Source organism: Oryctolagus cuniculus, chromosome 13 (genome assembly GCF_964237555.1).
Source record: "Oryctolagus cuniculus chromosome 13, mOryCun1.1, whole genome shotgun sequence".
Classification (NCBI taxonomy): domain Eukaryota; kingdom Metazoa; phylum Chordata; class Mammalia; order Lagomorpha; family Leporidae; genus Oryctolagus; species Oryctolagus cuniculus.
Genome location: NC_091444.1, coordinates 61436437 through 61460389, shown reverse-complemented (window position 1 = coordinate 61460389; position 23953 = coordinate 61436437). Strand labels below are relative to the sequence as shown.

At 42.9% G+C, this 23953-nt stretch overlaps 2 protein-coding genes across 7 annotated transcripts in view; one reads left to right on the top strand and one right to left on the bottom strand.

Annotated features, from left to right (window-relative positions):
• Positions 1–7924, bottom strand: part of ERO1B (endoplasmic reticulum oxidoreductase 1 beta) — a 67928-nt gene extending 60004 nt beyond the window's left edge. For all 6 annotated transcript variants that reach the window (XR_011381537.1, XR_011381538.1, XM_051820762.2 and 3 more), the window contains exon 1: positions 7568–7924. Coding sequence is in view for 4 of the 6 variants with exons in the window: in XM_051820762.2 (XP_051676722.2) it covers positions 7568–7669 (102 nt within the window). In the remaining 2 variants the exon portion in view is untranslated. The remainder of the gene's footprint in view (positions 1–7567) is intronic.
• Positions 7925–8295: 371 nt separating this feature from the next.
• EDARADD (EDAR associated via death domain) overlaps positions 8296–23953 on the top strand; it is a 171871-nt gene continuing 156213 nt past the window's right edge. Inside the window, exon 1 of the mRNA XM_051820772.2 lies at positions 8296–8417. The gene's annotated coding sequence lies outside the window, so the exon portion shown is untranslated. The remainder of the gene's footprint in view (positions 8418–23953) is intronic.

Here is a 23953-nt window from a genome sequence, read left to right as displayed (position 1 = left end):
CTACCAACAACAGATAGGAATTACTGTTGAGCCATATCCTTACCAACATCTGATATTAAATCTATGCTTTATTTTTGCCAATCTAGCAAGCATGAAAGTGTATCATTTTTATTTGCACTGAGAATGTATGTTCACATGTTTTATGAGTTTTTTAAAAATATTTATCTGTATTTGATAGTCAGAGTTACAGAAAGAGGGAGAAAGAGTTCATGAGAATCTTCCATCTGATTTACTATCCAGAAGGCCACAAAGACCATGGTTGGGCCAGGCTGAAGCCAAGAGTTTCATCTAGGTCTCCCATGTGGATGCAGGGGCCCAAGTACTTGGGCCATCATCCACTGCTTTTCCCAGCCCCTTAGGGAGCTGGATTGGAAGGGGAAGAGCTAGGATATGAAATGGTGCCTTTATGGGATGCCAGCATTGCTAGAGGTGACTTTATCAGCTACACCACAATGCCAGCCCCTATACTTTTTTTTTTTTTTTGACAGGCAGAGTGGACAGTGAGAGAGAGAGAAAGGTCTTCCTTTTGCTGTTGGTTCACCCTCCAATGGTCGCCGCGCTGCAGCCGGCGCACCGCACTGATCCGATGGCAGGAGCCAGGAGCCAGGTGCTTTTCCTGGTCTCCCATGGGGCCATCCTCCACTGCACTCCCGGGCCACAGCAGAGGGTTGGCCTGGAAGAGGGGCAACCGGGACAGAATCCGGCGCCCCGACCGGGACTAGAACCCGGTGTGCCGGCGCCGCTAGGCGGAGGATTAGCCTAGTGAGCCGCGGCGCCGGCCTAGCCCCTATACTTTTGTCAAATGTCTACTTGTTTTTGTTAATTTTTCTATTGGGTTATTTCTTACATACGGATTTGTAGGAATCAATACTGATTCTTCCCTATTCTATTATATTCTCGTGGAACATCAATTAGACATACTAGGCCTTTTTACTATTTTTTTCCATGTCTCTTAATTCCTATTTAATATTTATTATCTTATTGTCTCTCTGGAATTAACTGTGAATAATTTATTTGCAGTTATCTTCCATTTATTTATTCATTCAACATATTTATTGAGACCTAACACAAGCTTTGCAGTAAGTGCTGGGAATACAAATTGTAGGGGGAAAAACATGAAAGTCTACCCTCAAGGAGCCTATGTTCTCATAAAGGGGAAAAGAACAAAAGTATATATTACCATAAGTGATACAGGAAAAAAAACAAAGGAATCAAGGTAAGAATTGCAGAATGGTGGCTTCCACAATTTAAAATTGGACAGTTATGGAAGGGCTCGGTGGAATTCTGACAAAACTGGAAGGAGAGAAAGGAGCAAGACAAGCAGGTACCTGGGGGGAAAGCACTGCAACTGAGAATACTAAAGGCTAAGGCCCTAAAGCAGTAAGCTTGTCCAATGTTTTTGAAAAACAAGGAGGACTACAGAGTAGTCAAGGAGAGAATTAGGAGACCATTATAATTTATTTTTTAAGATGCATTTTATTTATTTGAAAGGCAAAATGACAGAGAAAGGAAGAGACAAGTAGACAAAGAGATTTTCCATTGCTGGTTATTCCCTCAATGGCTTCAACAGTCAGGACTCAGCCAGGCCGAAGCCAGGAGCCAGGAACTCCATCTGGGTCTCCAACATGGGTGCCAGGTACCCAAACACCTGGGCCATCTTCCACTGCTTTCCCAGGTACATTAACAGGGTAGCTGACCAGGACTTGAACTGGTGCTCCAATATGGGATCTTGGCATTGCAAGTGGTGATTTAACCCACTGTACCATGATGCCAGCCCCCTTATAAAATTTTAGTCTTTGCTGAGTCTGAGGTGTATTCTCATACCAATCAGTTCTCTCAGAGATCAATAAGATATCTAGCAATTTAATTCTGATGCTAACCATTAGTATAGATCCACAAGTAAAAGGCCAAGTCCCGCTAAACTGTCCCTTCTTCATATGCTATTATCAAGTCAGGACATTTGTTCTTCTGACAGGCCATAAAGCAGGAGTTCCCAGAACCTCCATTTTTTAAGTTTGCTAATTTGTCAGAATGGTTCTCAAAACTCAGCAAACACTTATACTTAACTTTTATTATTATAAAGGACACAACTCAGCAACAGCTACACAGTAGATATACTTAAAAGTACTGGGAGTGGGGCTGGGGAACATGCGGTACTCCCATGCCCTCTCCCAGCCCACCACTCCCTCAGCAAGTCAATGTGTTCTCCAGCCCAGATGCTCATCAAATCTAGTTGTTTAAGATTTGGATTACTGGATCTTTCTGGTCTTTCTAGCCCTATCCTGAAGCTATAGAATATAGGGTCTCACTCTGAATCACTTCACTGGCATGAACTCAGATGTGACTGAGACTTATTTTGAATAATAAAATGCACCCCCATCATTTGGATAAAGTCAAAAGTTTTAGGAGTTCTATGTCAGGAATCAGAGACACAGACCAAATATATTTTCATATCAAATGTATTTTTGAATGATAGGATGGGTTTAAATGAAGGGTAAAAGGAACACGTAGTACCAAGTGAGGATGCAAGGTTTCTGGTTTATATTATATGGTCAGGGAATGGGACACTTTAGACAAGAGAACACGTCAGTTACAGGGACACTTTAGCAGAAACCTTAGAAACAGAGTGGGAAACAGATGAATACATTAAATAGTACAATTAACAGTATGTTTTATGACAACAGTAACAGTGTCTCACAGGACAAAATGATGATACAAGAGAGAGGGAAGATTTCTGGGGTCATGCCCTTGAATGAGAAAAGAAGAATGGAACCTAATACGAGGGGACTTCAAAAAGTTTATGGAAAAATGAAATTAAAAGATAAATGTGGGCTTGGGCATTTGGTGCCTAGCAGTTGGGATACCCACATCTATATCACAGTGTCTGAGATCCAGTTTCAGCTCAACTCCTGATTCGAGTTTCCTACTAATGCGCACCTGGGAGGCAGCAGGTAATGGCTCGAGTAGTTGGGTACCTGGCACCCACATGGGAGACCTAGACTAAGTTCCCAGCTCCTGGCTCAGCCAACAACAGTCCTTTCTGCTAGTATTTGAGGAGTGAGCCAGAGCATGGGATCACTCTCTGTCTTGTCATCTCTTTGCCTCTCAAATAAAAAATTTTTTATAAACTTAAAGATGTCTATCTTGGTACCAAAAAAAACCATTTTAAGTCCAAGCAGAATTTTTTCAAACTACACATCTCCTGTGAATTCCCTGAAGGCCCCTTGTGTACTAGGAAGGACTGTCTTTTGATAAGAGCACAAACAGTTCATCTATGGTAATCAACAGGAATTCAAAAATATGTAAGAACAGATGAGTAAGTGAATACATGTGGCTTACTCTCTTCTGTGCTTCAATTTTATTAGTGAGGTATGAACCTGATAGAAGAGGATGTCACAAAGTATTATATAGAAAAAAAAGACATGAGATGGTTGTCTAATAATTTTTTTCAGCTGAGTACAATCAGTTATTTGATCCATCCACTGAGTTTTTAATTCCACTTCTAAAATTTTCATTCTTTAAAATCTTATTCTCTTTTCACACTTTCAAGCTTCTTTTACACAATATAGTGACATTATTTGAGAATTTCAGAATCTAAGATAATTACATGTCTGTTCCTGTCTTCTGTTTCTAATAAACATGCTCCTCACTTAGGAGGGAGTTATGTCCCAATAAGCCTATCCATGCTATCAAAACATGAGTTTAAAGTGCATTTAACACACCCAACCTACTAAATGACATAGCTTAGCAACACAGCACACCAACCTATCAGCTGTCTCCCACTTGTGAATGCATGGCTGACTAGGAAAAGTAGCTCTCTACCATTACCCAACATCACAGGAGTCTCACCATGTATCACTTGCTCCGGAAAGGATCAAAATTCAAAGCTTCAAGCATGGTTTCTATTGAATGCAGATCACTTTCACAACCTCATAAAACCAAAAAGTCCTAAGTTGGCCTTGTCTCCTTATGTGTTCTGTGATTTTGTTTCCTTGGTTTTATTTTGTTCTGCTTTGTTTTTACTGTTAGTTGTTTATTCTTTTAGGTACTTTACCTTCAAGAATGCTTTAAGGCTTGAGCTGAATAAACTCCCCCGGAGGGGATGGACATTTGCTTCTAACAGTAGCCTGAGCTATATAAACCTGGGACTGCTTGTTGTTATAAATTGTATTTTCCACTTGGTGTTTTTCCCAGCACAAGTAGCAAGATTTTGGCCTGTAACCCTGAGTAAGGGCTGGTTCATGTTTATAAATTCTCAATGGAGTTTCTTTCCCACCCCCCCAGCAACTTTATTTACTTTCAGCTTACTATCATTGGGATTCATTCACATTTACCCTGACATTGAGTATCTAGCTCTTTGGAGTTAAGGCTTCATGGCAGGATCTCTTATTAGTTTCCTCTTGGGACAGATATGGTGTTATTTTTTGCCCACTCCACCCTATGCAGCCAGCTGTTAAAGCAGAAGCTCACAGTCTTCCGGGTTTGGGAAAAACCCTCAGGTGATGAACTGGTATAACTTTATTTGAATCCCAAATTGCTGGCTTTCCATTTGTTAGGGGGTGGGGTGTAGGTGTCTATGTAGTCCTTGACTTCATTCCACCTCAGATGTGTATTTAGAAAGATTTAAACTGTATTTGACATTATTTTTTACAGGAAGATTGTTAAATCACTTGTATGCACTATGCCTTTAGTTCCTAAAGCTTAACCATACTACAAAGCACATTTGCATTTTATTTATATGAAAAATGATACACCAATGCATAATGTTTATGCTCAAAAACGTGTTTTTCTGCTTTTACTGCAAGGAAATACATTTGTTTCCTTAAATGACTTTGATTTCTTATGAATAGAAGTATTTTTCGAAAAGTAGACTTCTCTTTATCTTTACTGTTTTTCTACCAATTTAGTATGTAGAAGTGGCTTAGTTCTACTTTTTATTTTCCTGATCTCCTTCTGCTTTTATATACTACAAAGGAGCAAATACACAGTTTAGACCAGAATGAGGTCTGCATTCTGATTCTACTTTAACATCACTCTCATCTAACATCAGTTTACCTCAATGGCACCACTTTTTTATTTATTTATTTGTTATTTATTTGACAGGTAGAGTTATAGACAATGAGAGAGAGAGACAGAGAAAGGTCTTCCTTCTGTTGGTTCACTCCCCAAATGGCCGCTACGGCCGGCACTGCACCAATCCAAAGCCAGGAGCCAGGTGCTTCCTCCCAGTCTCCCATGCGGGTGCAGGGGCCCAAGTACTTGAGCCATCCTCCACTGGCCTCCTGGGAATGGCACCACTTCTAAGAGATTTATCAAGTTAAGTATTTTCAAGTATGTTACAGATTAAAGTACCACCTAAAAGATGATCAAACACTATAATAGAAAGTACTACTGGAGGAGCCAGCACTGTGGTGTAATAGGTTAAGCCTCTGCCTGCAGCACTGGCATCCCATATGGGCACCAGTTTGAATCCTGGCTGCTCCTCTTCCAACCCTGCTGTTATGGCCTGGGAAAGCAGTAAAAGATGGCCCAAGTCCTGGGCCCCTACATCCACATGGAAGACCTGGAAGAAGCTCCTGGCTTCATATTGCCCCAGCTCCAGCCATCGCGGTCATTTGGAGAGTGAACCAGCAGACGGAAGACCTTTCTGTCTCTCCCTCTTTCTCTCCGTAACTAAAAAAAAAAGTACCATCAGAAACAAAAAACAAATACTTTCACTTTAAAGGATAGGAATGGCACAACACTATTTTGAATGTGTACAAATCTTTAATTGTTAAACTATACTCCAGTATATTCATTTGGACATAGCAAAATTAAAAGTATACGAGGGAATATGAAACATTAATTATACATAATTAAGGGTAAAGAAATCTAAAACAAAGCTTCTAGATTGACTATAAAGCATACAATGTATGATTTGTAGTAGGAAATGAGAAATTTCATTTAGAATAATATCTAAATACAAATTCCAGTCAAAAACCAAAACCCAACTACTCACTAGAAAATAATTTTGCAAGAGAATCTGGAAACTTACCTTTCCTAAGTCTGATAGATATGTCTAGATTTCCACTATTTGTGTTTTCCAGTTGGGGGTCCAAGAAATAGTAAAAAGGATAACTGCACTACAGTTACTGGCAGGGCTTGTTTAAAATGTTGGTTCCTGGGTCACATTCCAGATTCACTCAACCAGTATATCTGGAGCTACAGTCAAAGAATCTGCATTTTTAGCGTGCTCCCAACACCAAAAGTTTGCCCCTTTTATCAAATCATTCATTTAAAAAATAATCAGGGGCTGGTGTTGGGCACAGCTACTGATTAGGATGCCCACATTCCACATAGGAGTGCCTAGACTGGAGTCCCAGCTCTGCTTTTTCATTCCAGCTTCCTGCTACTGTGCATTTGGGGAAGCAACAGGTGATGGGTCAAGTACCTGGGTCCTTGTACCCACATGGGAGACAGGAATTAGTACAGCAGTCCCAGGTATTTGCAGAGTGAACCACTAGGTGGGAGATATCCGTCTCTCTCCCTTTCAAATAAAATAATATTCAAACTTGGATACAAACAGAATATTCACGTATTCTTGGAGTTAGTGCACAGGGCACCATAAAACCTTGAAAAAGAGTGAATCAAGTCAGACAAACATGTTTACGTGGCTACACTTACCTTCCACTTTGGTAGCAATGAGCATTAATTGCTTCAAATGTCATCTCCCCTCATTATCAGGCCACCTGAGAGCATTTTTTTTTTCTTTTAACAGTGCTGTTACTTTGCAGCAGGTGCAGAGACACAGCATCACCTAACAGTCTGTTCAATTGTACTGAATTAAAGCAGCAGCAAACACCGCTCTTAGGGCAAAAGGCTCCGGTCAGCTAACACTGATTCCTAGCATACAGACAACACTTCTGTCAAGATCTGCTTCACCAAGACAAACCCCAAACTCCACCGTTTACTCTCCAGCTGGCACCTCACTACTGAAAGCCAGAGCCTCGGCTCCTACCTGGGCTCACCTGCTGTTGCCACTTAGCAGACACATCACAGTTGGGTAAAAATAAAGCTATCTTGAGCAAGAGGAAAAACCCAAGAACCTTTAGTCCAGAAGTCCAAGGAAGTTAGGTCTTGTGCCCCCCTCCCAACCCACTCCGCTTTGGCAGGGCTGCGGGGGTCTGCGGGCTCTTGAAGGGGAGGACGTCACCATTTCCAGGAGTCCTCGGCTCTCTTCACAAGACAGATGAGGGTTTCATCCCAGTGCCATCTCCCGCCACACTCCCAGCCGCTTCAAACACCAGGATAAAAAAGAAAACAGCTCAGGAGACCTTCACCACCTTCCTCTTTTTTCGCCTGCCACTGCCCCGAGTGTCGCCATCCCGGCACACCGCAGTCCATTCGCGGGCGTCGCCTACACTGACCGTCAGGTCTTGGACCCCCCCCCCCCCCCCCCGGCTTCTCCGCTCTCCAGAAATCACTTCAGCTCCGGCCCCGGCCCTCCCTGACGAACGGCCACAGCTGTTCTCAGCGTCCGCGGGCGTTCGGCCGGGTGGGTCCCCGGCCCGCCATCCCTCAGGCTTACCTGGGCCTCGACAACGCTCGGGAGGCAGCTCAGGGTGACCAACAGCTGCACTGCGACCGCCGCCCCCTGCCAGGCGCCGGCCCAGAGGAGCCCCCAGCTCATGTTGACCTCTACCCTCGCCGCGGTCGGCCGGGCCCCTCAGGGCCAGGAACGGCGGACGGCCCCGGCGACGACCCGAGCGGACGGTTTCCGGCGGCAGAGAAAGTCCAGGGTCAGAGGGCTGCACGCCGGCCGGGAGTCGGGGGACGCTCCCCCCACCGGCGCGCGGCAGCTGTGAGGCAGGAGAGCCGAGCGCCCCCGCTTCATGCTCCAGGCGGCCCCGCCCCCGGCTTTCCTGGGGGCCGCGGCCACGCCCCCCCGAGCGCGGGGCCTTGTGGGAGTCGTGGTCCCGGCCGTCGCCTGGGTGCTGTGCTGGGAAAGTGAAGCCGGCGGCCGAGTAAACCCGGGAACTACAACTAAGGAGGCCGCTCCTCCTCCCCTAGGCCTGAGGCTCCTCGGCGACCAATGAGGCGGGACCACGCGGGCCTCCAAAACACCGGGAGGTGAGGGCCGGGAGCCGGGGCGCCAACCGCTCCTGCCGGCCGCCCGGCTGTCCCCGCGCCCGCGCCGGCTCCCAGGGCCGCGACGCGGGCGGTTGCTCCGGGAAACAAGCTGCGGTCCTCCCTGCGTGGTGCTTGTGGCCGCCCAGCGCGTCGTCGTCCGCTGCCATCGCACAGCCGCCGGGATCCAGGACGCGTCCACTACTTATGAGAGTTAAAATCGAATGGGGCGGCATTTTCGAACTGCGGTCAAAGAGGTTTCTTTGTTTCGTTCACTTTTCCTTAGCTTCACATCTGCTGTGGGTGCCTAGGTAAGTCCCCTGCGACTTGTAGAGGTGGCTGGCGCCCCAGATGTGATATCCTCTCTTGTCCCGTCCCACTAGCACTCCTGTATGGACACATGCAAATATAATGCACGTTAAAGCATAGGACAAAGCCAGGAATTTATAATGAAATGTTGGAATGGGGAGAAATGCCCAGAAAAACTTGGAGTGACCCCAAACCTAAACCTTTCTAGTTACGTAATCTTCATTTCTACCCCCCAAATAGTAGGATTAAATATGGTTAGATATTATAGCACTAGCCTTTGGAAGTACTGAGTAAATGTTAATTGCTATTAGTTGTATTAATATCCTTAATTTCTACAAAACTAGCAATACATGACCTTATATTTGTTTAGTGGGTGTTATTTTCTCATCACTGCTGTAACAAATCACTACAGACTGAATGACTTAAAACTGATTACCTCCCAGTTCTAAGAGGTCAGAGGTACAAAATGGATCTGCAGGGCCGCATTTCTTTCTGGAAGCTCCAGGGGACCATACGTCTCCTTGCCTTTTCCAGCTTGTTTCCCTTGGTTTGTGACCTCAGATCACATGGTCACATCTCCTCCCTTCCCTCTCTGTTGGGCTGCCACATGCCTTCCCTTCCTTACCCTAATTCTACTATCTTCCCCATATAAGGATCCTTGTGATTTCATTGATCCAGGATAATGTCTCCCTCTCAGAATCCTTAGTCACATGGGCACAGTCTCTTCTGCCACACAGAGTAACATTCACCGATTCTGCAGGTTAGGATGCAGACATTTATGGGGGAGAGGGATGTTAACCAGCCTGTAACCTAGTGTTTTATACCTTTCAGAGCATTTTCACCTAGATCATTTCTCAGAACCCACTACAGAATCTGACCACCTACTGCCAAGGGGAAATGCAGGACCGTGGTTCACAAACTGAGAAGAACTTCAAAACAGTGACTACAGAGTACTAAACCAAATGCTTGGGTGTCTACACCCGTTGCATTCCCACAAAGCCAGCCTTGTCAGCCCTTTTCCTCTTCAGCAACTCCTCTTCTGCCTCCAAACATGTCCACAGCTTCCCTAGTTTAGAAACAAAAAGAACTGTTACTTGATTCTTGCAGTTTCTTTTCCATGTCTCCTTTTCTCTGAGAAATCCATACTTCCTATCCACCTGTTCTCCCCTTCCTTTTAAAAAATGCTTCATTTTGGGGCCAGCACCATGGCTCACTTGGTTAATCCTCCACCTGTGGTGTCAGCATCCCATATGGGTGCCGGGTTCTAGACCGGGTTGCTCCTCTTCCAGTCCAGCTCTCTGCTGTGCCCCGGAAGGGCAGTGGAGAATGGCCCAAGTGCTTGGGCCCCTGCACCCGCATGGGAGACCAGGAGGAAGCACCTGCCTCCTGTCTTCGGATCGGCGCAGTTCCGGCTGTTGTGGCCATTTGGGGAGTGAACCAACGGAAGGAAGACCTTTCTCTCTGTCTCTCTCTCTCACTGTCTATAACTCTACCTATCAAATAAAAAAAAAAGCTTCATTTTTATTTACTTGAAAGGCAGAATAAAAGAGGAAGACAGACAGAGGTTCTCCATCTGCTGACTCAGGCCCCAAATACCCGGCAATAACCAGAGATGGGCCAGGCAGAGGCCAGGGGTCTGGAACTCCATCCAGGTTTCCCATGTGGCTGGCAGTGGCCCAAGCACTTGAGCCACTATCTTCTACCTCTCTGCATCAGCAGGAAGCTGGATCAGAAGCAGAGGATCTAGGACTCAAACCAGCACTTAGATGTGGGATGCAGCTGTTCCAAATAGTGACTCGGCCCACTCACCACAATGCCTGATCTTTGTGCCTTCTCTGTATGAATGTGCTTCAGAAGAAAGAAAACTTTTCTTTTGTCAAAACTGGCGGACTTTCTTCAAGATTCCTGGTTTGTGCTGCATTTGATGCTAATACTTCCTTGGATTTTGCTACACAAAACTTTTTTTAAAAAATAAAAAGTTGGGGGGCTGGTGCAGTGGCGTAGCGGGTTAAGCCACCACCTGCAGTGCTGGCAACCCATAGGGCACCAATTCAAGTACCGGCTGCTCCTCTTCCTATCTAGCTCTCTGCCATGGCCTGGGAAAGCAGTAGAAGATGGCCCAAGTCCTTGGGCCCCTGAACACACGTGGGAGACCCTGAGGAAGCTCTTGCTTCGGATCAGCCAGGCTCCGGCCGTTGCAACCAACTAGGGAGTGAACCAGCGGATGGAAGACACCTTTCTCTCTTTCTTTCTCTCTCTTTCTCTGCCGCTCCTTCTCTGTGTAACTTAGACTTTCAAATAAATAAATAAATCGTTAAAAATAAATAAATCTATATATAATGAGTTGGGGCCGGCAGTATGGCGTAGTGGGTAAAGTCACTGTCTACAGTGCCAGCATCCCATATGGGCACCAGTTCGAGTCCTGTCTGCTCCACTTCCGATCCAGCTCTCTGCTATGGCCTGGGAAAGCAGTAGAAGATGGTTCAAGTCCTTGGGCCCCTGTATCCACATGGTAGGCCCAGAAAAACTCGTGGCCCCTGGCTTGGGATGAGCACAGTTCCGTTGCAGCCATCTGAGGAGTGAACCTTTGGATGGATGACCTCTCTTTCCCTCTCTCTCTGCCTCTGCCTCCCTGTAACTCTGACTTTCAAATAAATAAAATAAATCTTAAAAAAAAAATGGGTTATAAACTTTTCTATTTAAAAGTCTCAGGTCTTTTAATAATGGTCTAGTGGCTGTGACATCAAGGGCAGTATCCCTGGTCTGTAATTCCAAGCCCTTCAAAGTTGGCACTGGGGACAGGCATCTGGCCTAGTAGTTAAAACATTCATGTCCCCTATCAAAGTTCCTGGATTTGATTTGATTACTATCTCTGACTCCCAGTTCCAGCTTCCCATCAGTGTAGACCTGGGAGGCAGCAGGTGATAGCTCAAGTAATTGCGTCCTAGCCAGACATATAAGAGATCTGGATTGAGTTCCTGGCTCCCAGCTCTATCCTGGCCCAGCCCCAACCATCGCAGGCATTTTGAGAGTGAACCAGTGGATGGGAGAGCTCTCTCTCTCTTTATGTACTGACAAATTTACAAAATAAATAAATAAATAAATAGATCTGTTGTTGAAAAGTAGCTTGAGTTGTCAGTTGATAGAAGAAAGAAAGCAGATGGAACTGTAAAGCAGGGTTCAGCTACCTTTTGTCCTCTTGGTTACCTGATCCAGAAGAAACAATCACAGTATCTCTTATTTGCTTGTTCTCAGCCCAGGTGTGATTTCTGGAGATAAGTGGGTTTTTCGCTTAGTGAGTGGAATTGGAAATAGCAGATATTTGTCCATGAGAAATGAGCGTACCGAAATCCATTTGTGGTGATGTGTATCATGATCTGTTTGAGTTATGAGTAGATTATTCCTTTGTGAACAGACTGCCCTCCTCTTTGTTTTCTCACCCTGGCCTCTCTGTTAATCTCTGCTTTCCTTAAGGTTTATTGCACTGAAGCCCACACTGTGAGAGGTATTGGTGATATGCCGTCACTTGTGCTTCCTGTCAGTGATGTTCAGTTTGAACCTTCTCATCCCTAACTATATCAGACAGATTTCTGTTACTGTAACAAAATATGAAGCCAGGCTAACTTTATAAAGAAAAGCAGTTTATTTTGGCTCCTGCTTCTGGAGTTGCAATATCTAGGGGCCTCATCTGGAATGGCGTTCTTGCTGGCAGAGTCCCAAGGTGATACAGAGCATCTCAGGGAGAGAGTCAGGGGATCCATGTGTTTATGTTTGTGTTGTCTCTCTCTTCCTCTTTACAAAGCCACCAGGATTCAATCATGGGGCTCCACCCTAATGACCTAATTTAATCACTTTCAAAAGGACTCAGCCTTAGACACCATAGTTGGATTGGGTTCCTAGTCCCCTAATTATATTAACATAAAACTTTGGGGATTAAACTCCAGCATGAGTTCCTAGAATTTGAATACAAATCATATTTGAATCATAGTACTAAAGTTGGACATTAAAAAAGAAAGGCAAGTGCATGAAGCACAGACATCTCCTTCTGTAAGTTCTGTTTATTCAGATTCACTTTGTTTATGTCAGCACGTAGTCACATGGTGACTAAATAGTCACAGTTGTCCTGGTGGGGGTACACCAGATGTGTGCACTGAAGACACTGGCAATCAGAAAAAGGAACAATATGCCTTTTACGGTTTATGCAATTTATGAGTTACTACCACCACCTGGTGTAGGTGAACCTAATTACCTGTGTTGGGGCTCAAAAAAAGATACACCCAAGTATGGTGCTTTGGGATGCTGAACTCTTTGAATTAAAGGAAACTGGGAGGCCTTTGAAACTGACTTAGAATCAAGACTTCTCTAACATTTCCTGTTTGGGAGCTCTTTCTAAAGATCTCTGAGAGGAATGGTTTCAAAAGAAAAAGAATTGTCTTAAGCCCATTCCCTAGGAATCTCGTGAGATAACCAAGCAATATTAATCATCAGGTAGGAGAAGAGATTAAAAATCATCACTAAAGGCCGGCGCCGTGGCTCACTAGGCTAATCCTCCACCTTGCGGCGCCAGCACACCAGGTTCTAGTCCCAGTCGGGGCGCCGGATTCTGTCCCGGTTGCCCCTCTTCCAGGCCAGCTCTCTGCTGTGGCCAGGAAGTGCAGTGGAGGATGGCCCAAGTCCTTGGGCCCTGCACCCCATGGGAGACCAGGAGAAGCACCTGGCTCCTGGCTTCGGATCAGCGCAGTGCACCAGCCACAGTGTGCTGGCCGCAGCCGCCACTGGAGGGTGAAACAACGGCAAAAGGAAGACCTTTCTCTCTGTCTCTCTCTCTCACTGTCCACTCTGCCTGTCAAAAAATAAAAAAAAAAATTTAAAAATTTAAAAAAGTCATCACTAAGCCCAGACAGACTTATCATCTATTATTTGGAGGGCAGCTCCCAGGAATTACCTAAGAGACTTTATCTGCATAATAAGACCTTTGTTGATAGTGCAGTTCTGCACCTTAGCTTCACCACCCAGAAGAACTTTGTCCCAGGTTATTAGTCTGTTCTTTAGGCCCATTCATTTCCCCTAAAAATCATTTACCACCCCTCTAAAAGTGCTCACATCTTCCACTTCCCTCTCAGACTCTTCTTTGACCTCCATGTTTTGTATGGCTCCCATGTACATGTACACATTAAGAAATTTGTATGTTTTTTCTCTTGTTGCTCTGTCTACTGCCAGTTTATTTCAGCCAACATAAAAGTCTTAAACTTTCAATGTAGGGGAAATTCCCTTTGCCCCTCTACCTGGAATTAAGGTACAAAAAAACTGGCCACATATTCTGAATGGAGAAATTTAAAGAGCTTCCCAAATTTATCAGTCTGAGAAAGGACGGAGCCATTTATGTCAGTCATCAGTATTACTCTTTCATTGCAAACAATGATAATTTATAATTTATTTGGCCAAGATAATAGAGAAACAATCAGCATACATGGTAATTCTGCTAGGGCCAACCGTGACTCTATTTCCCATGATTCTAAACGGGGTCAAACAGAATCAACTATGGATGACCTGTGTACTTCACCTTTTCAAATGGATGCTGTCAAATATGCTAATTTCAAGATTGATCATATTCATTATTACAAATGTAATCATAACTGACACCATAAACAAAAGCACATTAAGGATTGATTCTGGGGCCAGTGCTGTGGCATAGCAGATAAAGCTGACGCCTTCATGCTGTCATCCCATATGGGCGCCAGTTCAAGTCCTGTCTGCTCCACTTCCAATCCAGCTCTCTGCTATGGCCTGGGAAAGCAGTAGAAGAGGGCCCAAGTGCTTGGGCCTCTGCACCCATGTGGGAGACCCAGAGGAAGTTTCTGGCTCCTGGCTTGGAATTGGCTCAGCTCCGGCCATTGTGGTCATTTGGGGAGTGAACCAATGGATGGAAGACCTCTCTGTCTGTCTCTTTCTCTGCCTATGCTTCTCTGTAATTCTGCCTTTCAAATTAATATATATAAATCTTTTTTATAAAAAGATTTATTCTGTTTCGTTTTCAGATATAAATGATTCAACTTCCTTCCCTCAAATCCATCTTAGACTTTGTTTTTCCTCTGCTCCTTCCTACTCTGCATCCCCCTCTTCTCTTGGAAGGTGGATTAATCATTTCATCCCTAGGGTCCAGAGCGAGCCATTGGAGTCATATTGCAGTTCCTACCCATAACATTGTTTTAGTGCTAATAGTCTGCTCTTCAGTATTAGAATTGGCTTTTCCTGTGTATTTATGTATGATTGCCCATCTATCTAGAGTATAAAGTTTTAGAAGATCCTTTAGTGGCTCCTTTAGTCCTCTTTAGTGGCTCTCTCATTTCCTATGAACAGTGGTCAATAAATATTTGTTGATTGACTAGCTAATATTGTTTGTGATCAAATTATCTTAGAAGACATCTATCTCAGAACCAGTCCTGAATATGTGGCCCCTAAACATTTCCTATGGAAGGAAGATTAAAAAGGAAGACTACTGGAGAATACAATAAAATGAAACTGTCAGGCTTTCATTAAGGCAAGAGATTAAGGTTCCTTAAATAGAGGAGTACTGGAGATCTAGCAAAAAGATTGAGAGATTGCGGGAGTAACAGACGTGTCATAGTGGTACAGACCAGTTCCTGGAAACCATTATTTCTAGAGTTTTCTTCAAAGCACTATTTGAAATATCTGTAGCTCATGATTTTTGAAGCAAAGAGTTTAGAATTGTTTTGAATTAATTACTGTAGCCTTTAAGAAACTTTGTTGGGGCTGGCACTGTGCCATAGTGGGTAAAGTCACTGCCTGCAGTGCCAGCATCACATATAGGCATTGGTTCAAGTCCTAGCTACTCCACTTCTGATCCAAGCTCTCTGCTATGGCCTGGGAAAGCAGTGGAAGATGGCCCAAGTCCTTGGGCCCCTGCATCCACGTGGGAGACCCAGAAGAAGCTCCTGGCTCCTGACTCCGAACCAGCATAGCTCCAGCTGTGGTGGCCATCTGGAGAGTGAACCAACAGATGGAAGACCGACCTCTTTCTCTCCTTCCCTCTCTCCCTCTCTCTCTCTCTCTCTCTCTCTCTCTGCCTCAGCCTCTCTATAACTCTTTCAAATAAATAAATAAATATTAAAAAAAGAAACTTTGTGAATTAATAAAATTGAAATAATCATTTGTATTTCCAAGATATCATCAAGAGTATTGTGTTTATTTGATGACTTGGTGGCTTGGTTAACTTGTGACTTCTAATGAAGAAGGAAATCGTTGATGAATGGCTCCAAATAAAAGTCAAGGTAATGGGGTGGAAATTTAATAACACCCATAATTTTCTCTGCTGATAGCAAGCTGAATTGTGATTAATGAACCTGCTGAGAAATGGCAATCTGTTATATTTAAACAACTGTGTTTGTCAATGGTACTGGCGTTGACAACTCACTTTGGCAATTTTTTTAAAAATAGGATTTCCACCTGTGATCTAGTTATAAGGAATTTTTTTGCTTGATCAGATTTCTGAAATTTACTGAGGGGATTTCTTCCCCTTTTATTTTGACAAATAATAAGGATTAAAAGTAATTAGAATCAAAGAACTTGACTGCTCTAAGACTTACTAGTTATTCTGCCTAAAATATTCCACGTTTTTTTCTTAATATTTACTCAGCTGTAACACTCAGCTTTTTTCACTACATAGCATTAAAGCTGATATACTTGAATCAGTTACAATTATTTACTTTTATGAAGACGTTTACATGGTGATATGTGCCATCTGGATAAAACTTTTTGTAATAAATATATTACGGTATTATGCTAGAAGTTAAGGTATGATATGATGACAGGGAGGTGGGTGAAATCCAAATAACTGGGAAAGTAGACTCATAACCCTGCCAGTTTCTGCCTCCTACCTAACTTCTTTTTTATTCTTTTTTGTTTGTTTTTCAATTTATTTGAAAGAGTAACAGGGAAAGAGAGAGAGATGGATCTTCCGTCTGCTGGTTTACTCCCCCTGGGCCCACACAGCTGCAGATGGGCCAGGCTGAAGCCAGCAGCTCAGCCTGGGTCTCCCATGTAGGTGGCAGGGACCCGAATATTTGGGCCATCACCTGTTGCCTTTCATGATGTATATTAGCAGAAACCTGGGTCAGAAGCAGAGGCAGAACTTGAACCAACACTCCAAGGTGGGATATACACCTGCCCCTCACCTAACTTCTATAATGAAAAAGCCTTCACATAATCACAAAACTCCACAGAGTCCAGGACAGCTCACACTGAGAGGTAATACCATGCATGTATTTTTTTTTTTTTTTTTGACAGAGAGAGAGAGACAGAGAGAAAGGTCTTCCTTTTCCGTTGGTTCACCCCCAAAGTGGCCGCTGCGGCCGGTAGGCTGCACCGATCTGAAGCCAGGAGCCAGGTGCTTCCTTCTGGTCTCCCATGCAGGTGCAGGGCACAAGCACTTGGGCCATCCTCCACTGCACTCCCGGGCCACAGAAGAGAGCTGGACTGGAAGAGGAGCAACCGGGACAGAATCTGACGCCCTGACCTGGACTAGAACCCAGGGTGCCGGCGCCACAGGTGGAGGATTAGCCTAGTGAGCCATGGTGCCGGCCACTATGCATATTTTTAAAGTGTGAAAAATGAGCATCATGGTAAGTACAGAGGCACACGACCATGAAAATGGGGACTGCAGGCCGGCGCTGTGGCTCACTAGGTTAATCCTCTGCCTGCGGCGCCGGCACACCGGGTTCTAATCCTGATTGGGGTGCCAGATTCTGTCCCGGTTGCTTCTCTTCCAGTCCAGCTCTCTGCTGTGGCCCGGGAGTGCAGTGGAGAATGGCCCAAATGCTTGGGCCCTGCACCCACATGGGAGACCAGGAGGAAGCACCTGGCTCCTGGCTTCAGATAGGCGCAGCCCGCCGGCCGTAGCGGCCATTTGGGGGGTGAACCAATGGAAAAGGAAGACCTTTCTCTCTGTCTCTCTCTCACTGTCTAACTCTGCCTGTCCGGAAAAAAAAAAAAAAAAAAGAAAGAAAAAAAGAAAAAAAATGGGGACTGCAGTGAGGGACAGAGGGGTCAACGGTATCATAGGTAGCCTGTGGGTTGGTTTTATCTTGGCACTGACTTTTTCCTTGTTAATCTGTACCACAAGTCATTGAGAACCTCAAGAAGTTTAGTTTCTCCAAATTCAGTTGCTTTTTCTTGAGATCAGTCAAGTGTGTATATTGATTCCTGGCAAGTACTTCATCATTGCATTATGTTCAAACTTCTTGGATGATTACATTCACCCTCCCCCCACCAATTCCTTACTTACTCCTTTTCCCACCTGTTCAGTAGAGTCTGGTTTTTATTTTGCAGCCCCAAATGAGCAGGATCCTAACCTCCTATGTGTCACATTTCATATTTGCCAACATCTTGGCTAGGATTTAGATTCCATTTGGCCCATTTTGCCTTTAGAAAATTATATAAACACCTGTGTCTCTTCTCTGGAAAAAAGACAAGCTAGCACACACTCTGGAAGGCATTAAACATGTCTTTCACCTAATAACTTCTTAGGGTTGGAACCCCAGTGGGAATTCCCTTGTTTGTGACTCCACTGTTCACCCACAGGAGCAGGATGAGCCACCATAGTAAATTACATTCTAGGGAATCATCTAGTTCCCTCAAGAATAAGGCCATTTTTGCCTCTCATTTCTCCAGTGAATCCAGGGATTTGCTTCCTGTTCTAAGAAAAGTATCTGGCAATTTTTTAAAAAAGATTTATTTATTTATTTATTTATTTGAAAGAGTTACACAGAGAGAGGAGAGGCAGAGAAAGACAGAGAGGTCTTCCATTTGCTGGTTCACTCCCCAGTTGGCTGCAACTGCCAGAGCTGCACCAATCAGGAGTCAGGAGCTTCTTCTGGGTCTCCTATGTGGATGCAGGGGTCCAAGGACTTGGGCCATCTTCTACTGCTTTCCCAGGCCATAGCAGAGAGCTGGATCGGAAGTGGAGCAGCCGGGACTCGAACTGGCGCCCATATGGGATGCTGGCGCTGCAGGCGGCAGCTTTACCATCTATGCCACAGTGCCAGCCCTCTAGGTATTATATTATTTTCATGAGTCTGCAATTGCCACCAGGTTATAAAATAACTGGAAAAACACCAAGAAAATTTCTAATTAAGATTAAAATTTCTTGATATAATCTTTTCATTAATTTTCAGATTCTGTTTAGATAAGTCTTGAAATCCAATGTTCCTAATCTGTGGCACTTTTATGGCATCTCTGAATTTATATAACTACAGTAGAATGACTATTCACTGTACAAAACAATTTACAATAGAGGTTCTCTTATCTAGTCCTTTCCTGGTGATTTTTGAATCACCATTTATAAAGATTTACTAGTTTATACAAAATTACTCTAAGATCTTTAATATCAAAAAGAATATTTTAAAAATGAGTGCATGTAGTTATTCAAAAACATGTTTATATCTGAATGCTTTGTAAAATCATTTTTGTTTAATGGACTTTGTCTTTTAAAACAGTTTAAACTTACAGCAAAATTAAGTGGAAAGGACAGAGAGTTCCCTTATAATCCTCTCTCACACACAGCCTATTATCAACATCACCACCAGGTGTACTATGTTTGTTGCAATCAATTAACCAACATTAACTCGTGATAATCAACCCAAGTTCATAGTTTACATTAGGGCTCATTCTTCATGTTATTCATCCTATGGTCCTTGATAAATGTGTAAGGCATGTTTTCACCACTGTAGAATCATACAGAATCAGTCTACTGCTCTAAAACTCCTCTGACTCCATTTACATAATCCTTTCTAACCAGTGAAATCATTTTTAGTACACTTTTTTACTTGAGGTTTGTGTCACAAATGGAAAAGTTCATGTCACCTGAAATTAATTCTGACCAACTAGATTAAAACAAAACAAAAATCAAATTAGCCTGAAATGGTTTTTCTTCTTTCTGTCTACATGATGTGCTTTCAAAAGAAAAAATACTGATAGTTGTGTCTAGTTATCTTATGAAATGTTAATCGTTATTAACTCAATATTTCAACGAAAATGATGTACCAGCAGAGTGTAACTGTAAATCTTGAGTTAAATCAGAGCTGAGAAATGTGTTTGCAGCACTATCAAAATTATAGGATAAAATTAAGATATAGTAACTATTAGAGACTGCATGTTTGTGCTCCTCCAAAATTTATTAACCCCTAATTTGAGAGTGCTAAGAGATTGCGTCTTTGGGAAATGATTCGATTGTGAGGGTAGATCGCTTATGAATGGGATTAGTAACCTTATAAAAGAGATTCCAGTGAGTTCTACACTCCTTCCACCAAGAGAAGACTATTATCTATGAACCAAGAAACAGGCCTTCACCAGATACAAACTCTGCCAGTACTTTGATCTTAGACTTCCCAGCCTGCAGAACTGTAAAAAATAAACATCGGTGGTTTAAGCCATGTGGTCTAAGTCACTGTTAGCGCATCCTAGACAAAGATAGTGACCGTCCTTTGGTGGTTTGAGATAGCACCCTACGACTCACTCTTCTCAAGTCATTCTGTAACTTCACCTATGAAATGACTAGTGCCTCACACAAGAATTACCTTGTTATTGTATGCACCTCAGCCTGCTGTACAGACTTCTATGCCATCTGAGTTTCTCTATTTTTGTATCTATGTGAAAAGCATAGCTCTGGTTTGTATGTTTAGAGCGACAACTAAAAAATCTCTTGACTCTCCTGAAAAGTTGTGTATAATTTTAATTGTTTTTCAGTGGAACCCTATTAATATGGGATAAAATAGTCACTTCCTTGCCACTGCAGGTAAGTAAAGAGAGTAAAACCAGTTATCAAGATGCTGTACATGGACAAGAGTGTGTGTATGTTAAATATCAAATGAATGATTGGGCCACAGGATTTTTAAAAATTTGAAAGGCAGAGAGAAAAAGAGAGAGAACAGGCAATGTTAAATAGATTCGTCAACTGCCAGTCCCCCTTACAAACATTAAATCACTATCTCCACAGATGGCCAGAGTGTCAGGCTGTCTAAATTCTCTAAACCTATGTTTGTAATCTGCAGTAGGATTTTCATTAACAGTAATTTTGTGTGTCTCCTCATCACAGTAAGTAGACATCAGAAACAAAAGATTAAATACCACTATTGAGTGCCCTTGGTTTAATTTATATTCATGTTTGGCATGTTAACAGAAACATTAAGAAAAAAAAAACTCACTGTTGTTTTACCTAATGGAAGATGGTATGTGTTTTAGTCTAGTGCTTCTCAAGCTCTATTGAGCATATTAATTACTAGAGGATCTTGTTAAGATGCATGTTCAAGCTAAAGCAATCTTAAACAACAAAAGCAAAGTCGGGAGCATCACAATACCAGATTTCAAGAAATACTACATGGCAGTTATAATCAAAACAGCCTGGAACTGGCACAAAAATAGACACGTAGGCCAATGGGACAGAAAAGAAACTCTAGAAATCAACACATCTACATCTAGAAACCACACATCTACAACCAACTAATCTTTGACAAAGGAGCTAAAATCAATCCTTGGAGAAAGGGTCATCTCTTCAATAAATGGTGCTGTGAAAATTGCATGTCCTCATGCAGGAGTATGAAACAAGACCCCTACCATACACTGTATAAAAAAATCCATCCAAAATGGATCAAATGGGCTGCTGATGTGGCATAGCAGGTAAAGCCACCTCCTGTAGCACTGTCATCCTATGGGCACCAGGTCGTTTCCTGGCTGCTTCATTTCTGATACAGCTCTCTGCTACTGCCTGTGAAAGCAGTAGAAGATGGCCCAAGACGTTGGGCCCCTGCACCTTGTGGGAGACCTAGAAGAAGCTCCTGGCTCCTGGCTTCAGCCTGGCCCAGCTCTGGCTGTTGTAGCCATTTCGGGAATGAACCAGCAGATAGAAGACCTCTCTCCCTCTTTCTCTGTCTCTGCCTCTCTCTAACTTTGCCTTTCAAATAAATAAATAAATCTTTAAAAAAAAAAAAAAGAATAATGTCCTAAATCTATGAACTCATACCATCAAATTACTAGAGGAGAACCTTGGGGAAACTCTGCAAAACATTGGCATAAGCAAAGACTTCTTGGAAAAGACTACAGAAACACAGGCAATCAAAGCAAAAATAAACAAATGAGATTGTATTAGGCTAAGACGCTTCTGTACTGCAAAGGAAACAGTAAAGTGAAGAGGCAATCTACAGAATAGGAGAGAATATTTGCAAACTATGAAACTCATAAAGGATTATTATCCAGAATCTATAAAGAGCTCAATAAACTCAACAGCAACAAATAATCCAGCTAAGTAATGAGCAAAGGACTTGAACAGGCATTTTTCAAAAAGGACGTTCAAATGGCCAACAGACATCTGAAAAAAATGCTCAGGATCACTAGCTATCAGGGAAATGCAAATCAAAACCACAATGAGGTTTCACATCACTGCAGTTAGAATGGCTCCCATACAGAAATAAACAAACAACAAATGTTGGTGAGGATGTGGGGGAAAAGGTACCCTAATCCACTGTTGGTGGGAATGTAAACTGGTATAGCTATTGTGGAAGACATTATGGAGATACTTCAGAAAGCTGAAAATAGATGTAGCATATGATCCTGCAACCCATTCTTGAGAATTTATTCAAATGAAACGAAATCAGCCTATAAGAGAGTTATCTGTATACCCATGTTTATTGCAGCTCAATTTACAATAGTTAAGATCAACCCAGATGTCCATCACCTGATAACTGGATAAAGAAATTGTGATAGATATATAGATGGATAGATAATGTAGATTTATATAGTATGGTGTACTACACTGTAATGAAATCCTGTCTTTTGCAATGAAATGGATGCAATTGGAAACCACTATGCTTAGTGAAGTAAGTGAGTCCCACAAAAGACAAATACCATGTTTTCCCTGATCTGTGGTAACAGAGTACCAACACAATGCCTGTGAGTGAAATTGACATTTTGAGATTCGATGACCGTTTATAGCTCTTGTCTCTACTATTGGAGAATGCTGTTTTTTCTAATTATTATTTGTTGAATTATTTACTTAGTGTAGGGTTAATACTATGAGTATAAAATAGACTGGGAGTACATCACTGTAAAAATTAAAGGAAGGAATAGGAAAGGAAGGAGGAGGGAAGATAGGGTGAAAAGTATTACTATGCTCCTAAATCTGTATATTGAAATACATGAAATTTGTTCATCTTAAAAAATTAAAAAGGAAAATGCATATTCATATTCAGGAGGTCTACAGTAAGCCTAAGAGTCTGCATTTCTTTCTTTCTTTCTTTCTTTCTTTCTTTCTTTCTTTCTTTCTTTCTTTCTTTCTTTCTTTCTTTTTTTTTTTTTGACAGGCAGAGTGGACAGTGAGAGAGAGAGACAGAGAGAAAGGTCTTCCTTTGCCATTGGTTCACCCCTCAATGGCCACCACGGCTGGCGCGCTGCGGCCGGCACACCGCACTGATCTGATGGCAGGAGCCAGGTACTTATCCTGGTCTCCCATGGGGTGCAGGGCCCAAGCACTTGGGACATCCTCCACTGCGCTCCCAGGCCACAGTGGAGAGCTGGCCTGGAATTGGGGCAACCGGGACAGAATCCGGCGCCCCGACCAGGACTAGAACCTGGTGTGCCAGCGCCGCAAGGCGGAGGATTAGCCTAGTGAGCCGCAGCGCCGGCAAGAGTCTGCATTTCTAATACACTCCTGGGTACAACTGATGCACTAATCTCTGAACTACACTTTGAGTAGCAAGTTCTAATCAAACTTGTAATTCTTGATTTTTATCAGTCCTGGTTTTTAGTGGTCCTGATGGACTATAAAAAGCCTCACTATGCAATAACATTCAGTCTCTTAGAGGAACAAATTGAATTTTATTTATTTATTATTTATTTATTTATTATCTATTTATACTTGGGAGAGAGAGCTTTTGTCTGCTGGTTCACTACCCAAATGCCAAAGCCAAGAGCCCAGAACTCAGTCTGGGTCTCTCATGTGGGTGGCAGAGATCCTAATACTTGAGCCATCACCTGCTACCCAGGGTGTGCATTAGCAGGAAGCTGGAATGAAAAGCAGAACTAGGACTTGAAGTGAAGCACTCCAGTGTGGGCTGGGAGCGTACCAACTAGCTTCCTAACCACTGTGCCGAATGCCCACCCCAGCAACAAATCTAAGTCCAGTGCATTTGAAACTACATTGAGGGAGCAAATCACATATAATGAATGAATCTAGAATCCACATCTGAAGAGTGCTTCCTTTCTGTTTACCATGCTAGATATTTTATTGGTAAGATTTTGTATTTTGAGGATTTGTGAAATGTTTTGCCAGCACCCAATCTAACTGTTTATTTCTTGAATGTATATTTTATCTAAAATCCTTGAAAGAAAGAATAGTCAATGTAAACTAGAGAGAAACCTCAGATGATGAAATAGATTGTTATGATGTCATAAGTCAACTCTTTTCTGGTATGCTCTTATGCTAGATACTGTTCCTTTTAAAATTACTGCTTTCCTTTGTAAACCACAA